This window comes from Aptenodytes forsteri, unplaced genomic scaffold, assembly GCF_000699145.1.
Source record: "Aptenodytes forsteri isolate BGI_AS27 unplaced genomic scaffold, ASM69914v1 Scaffold110, whole genome shotgun sequence".
Classification (NCBI taxonomy): Eukaryota; Metazoa; Chordata; class Aves; order Sphenisciformes; family Spheniscidae; genus Aptenodytes; species Aptenodytes forsteri.
Genome location: NW_008794583.1, coordinates 647,968 through 649,957, shown reverse-complemented (window position 1 = coordinate 649,957; position 1,990 = coordinate 647,968). Strand labels below are relative to the sequence as shown.

Below are 1,990 nucleotides of genomic sequence, written 5' to 3'. Positions count from 1 at the left end.
CAAGTCCTGGAGTGAAGCTCAAGCGGGGCAGGAAGAAGGCAGAGTTGGGCACCAAGCAGGCGCGAGGCGTCCAAGCTCCGTAGCCCAGCAATGCTGAAGGGACGTCCTTCCTTTGGGCGACATGTCAGGATGTGCCAGGGGCTTTTCCGGAGCTCTCCTTCGCCTGTGGCCGGACCCAGTGTGGGGCTTAGCAGGGCCCGCAGCTGCCACTGAGGTACCTGTGGCCTCGGCCCCAGCCACCATATCCGCAACCCCCAAAGGCTCCATAGCCCCCATAAAGCCCATAGCCCCCATAGCCTCCAAGGCCTCCATACCCCCCATAGCCCCCTAAGCCTCCAAATCCACCACGGCCTCCAAAAGTGCCGCCATAGCCCCCTCCAACACCGGGGAATCCCGCCGAGCCAACAACGCTGTACTGCGGGAAGGAGCTGAGGATGGGCCCGGGGAAGGTGACCACCGAGGCCGGGGGCTGGATCACCACCGTGGAGTCAGGGCACTGCCGCACGCAGGGCTCGTTGGCGCTGTTGGCCAGTGGGGCCGGGGCGGCCACCCCACAGGAAGGGACGCACAGGCTGGAGCAGCACATCCTTCAGTTCAGGAGGTGAAGCTGCAAGACAAGGCAGAGCTTGGCTTAAGGATACCTGCTGGCAGGAACAGGGCTCCGCAGTGCTCCCAGCCAGGTGGGGGTCCCGGTGAACATCCTCCCACCCCGTCCCTGCACCGTCTCCATGATGTCTCCAGCTCATTGCCACATGCCAGCCCCGCGCTTCTGCACCCTCCCACCACCACTTGCACCTAGCCCAGACAAAGCCACCCATCCTGCAGTGCTCCGGCACTAGGGCCACCCCTGTGCTCACCAAGGAGGTCCTCAGTGTTGCCTTGTGGTCCTGGCCACACTGCCTGCAAGTAATGCCCTTCCTCAGCCCGGCAGTGGCAGGGACCTTTCTCATCCCCAACTCGGTAGCACCAACAGCACCCAGGCTGGCCCCTGCTGGGCTATGCACTTTGTGGGCCGGTGCCAGGAGCTGGGCTGGGAGCTTACCGAGGCTGGCGAGTCAAGACGGTTGGGACGTGAAGTGAGGGAAGCCTGGGGCCGCGACAGCTTTTATGCCTCACCACAGCCCTGCTGCAGGAGCCTTTGCAGGAAAAGCTGCCCTGAGGCTGCTGCAGGGCGATGCCTGGCGTCCTCTGCACCACCAGCACGCGCCTCGCAACCTGGGATTACAAGCGCTAGCCCACGCTGGGTGCCATGAAGCAGACCCTGCCCTCAGTGAAGTAGCGTGGGGCATGGCATAGCATGGTCCTCCCCAAGCCCTCTCTGGAGGGACTCGATTACTCAGCTGGGCAGCAAGACCTGTGCCAGGACTGCCTGCCTGAGCAGCCGCAGCGAGGCAGGCTGCACGTGCCCACATTCTCTGCAGGCACCGGCATGTCAGGCAGTCTGCTCTTTGCGTTTTCATCAAGGGGACCTGCAAGCCCCAAATACCCAGCAAGGGCCTGCAGATGGCCAAGGCTTAGGGATGTCCCGAGCCCCTGTGAGCCCCCCAACCCTTGCCAGCACTGGGAGATGGTGGGCACTTAGGAGCCACCCCGAGCAGGTGGAATGGCTTCTGACTTTGCCAACCTTCCGATGCCTCTGTTTACCAGCTTGTAAAAGAAAGGTAATGATAGGCGTGATGGCTGTGCACAGGATTGCAAAGCACTTCTGCAAGATGCTCAGGACTCTTGCGCATAGGCAAAGTGGGGGGATTAGGGGCAGAGCAGGGTTTATTGGTACCACCAGGTCAGCTACAGCAGCAGCACCTTGTCTTTCATGTAATGATGTGTCACGGTCTGTCCCTCCCATCACCCCTATCCTCTCCAGGGCACGTTCACACGCCAGTGTCCCCAGTGAGGAGGCATATAATTGTCTCGCATCACTATCTCTGTCATGAAGCCTGTCCGCTGGATTTCATCATTGCCCGGGGTTTCTGCCACCGCCCCTCCGGCC

General features: G+C 61.8%; 1 protein-coding gene across 1 annotated transcript; it reads right to left on the bottom strand.

The window, feature by feature from the left end:
• Positions 1-187: 187 nt before the first annotated feature.
• Positions 188-586, bottom strand: LOC103893461 (claw keratin). The gene has a single exon (XM_009272588.1). It carries the CDS (start codon positions 584-586, stop codon positions 188-190), a length of 399 nt encoding a protein of 132 aa, XP_009270863.1.
• Between the last annotated feature and the right edge of the window lie 1,404 nt (positions 587-1,990).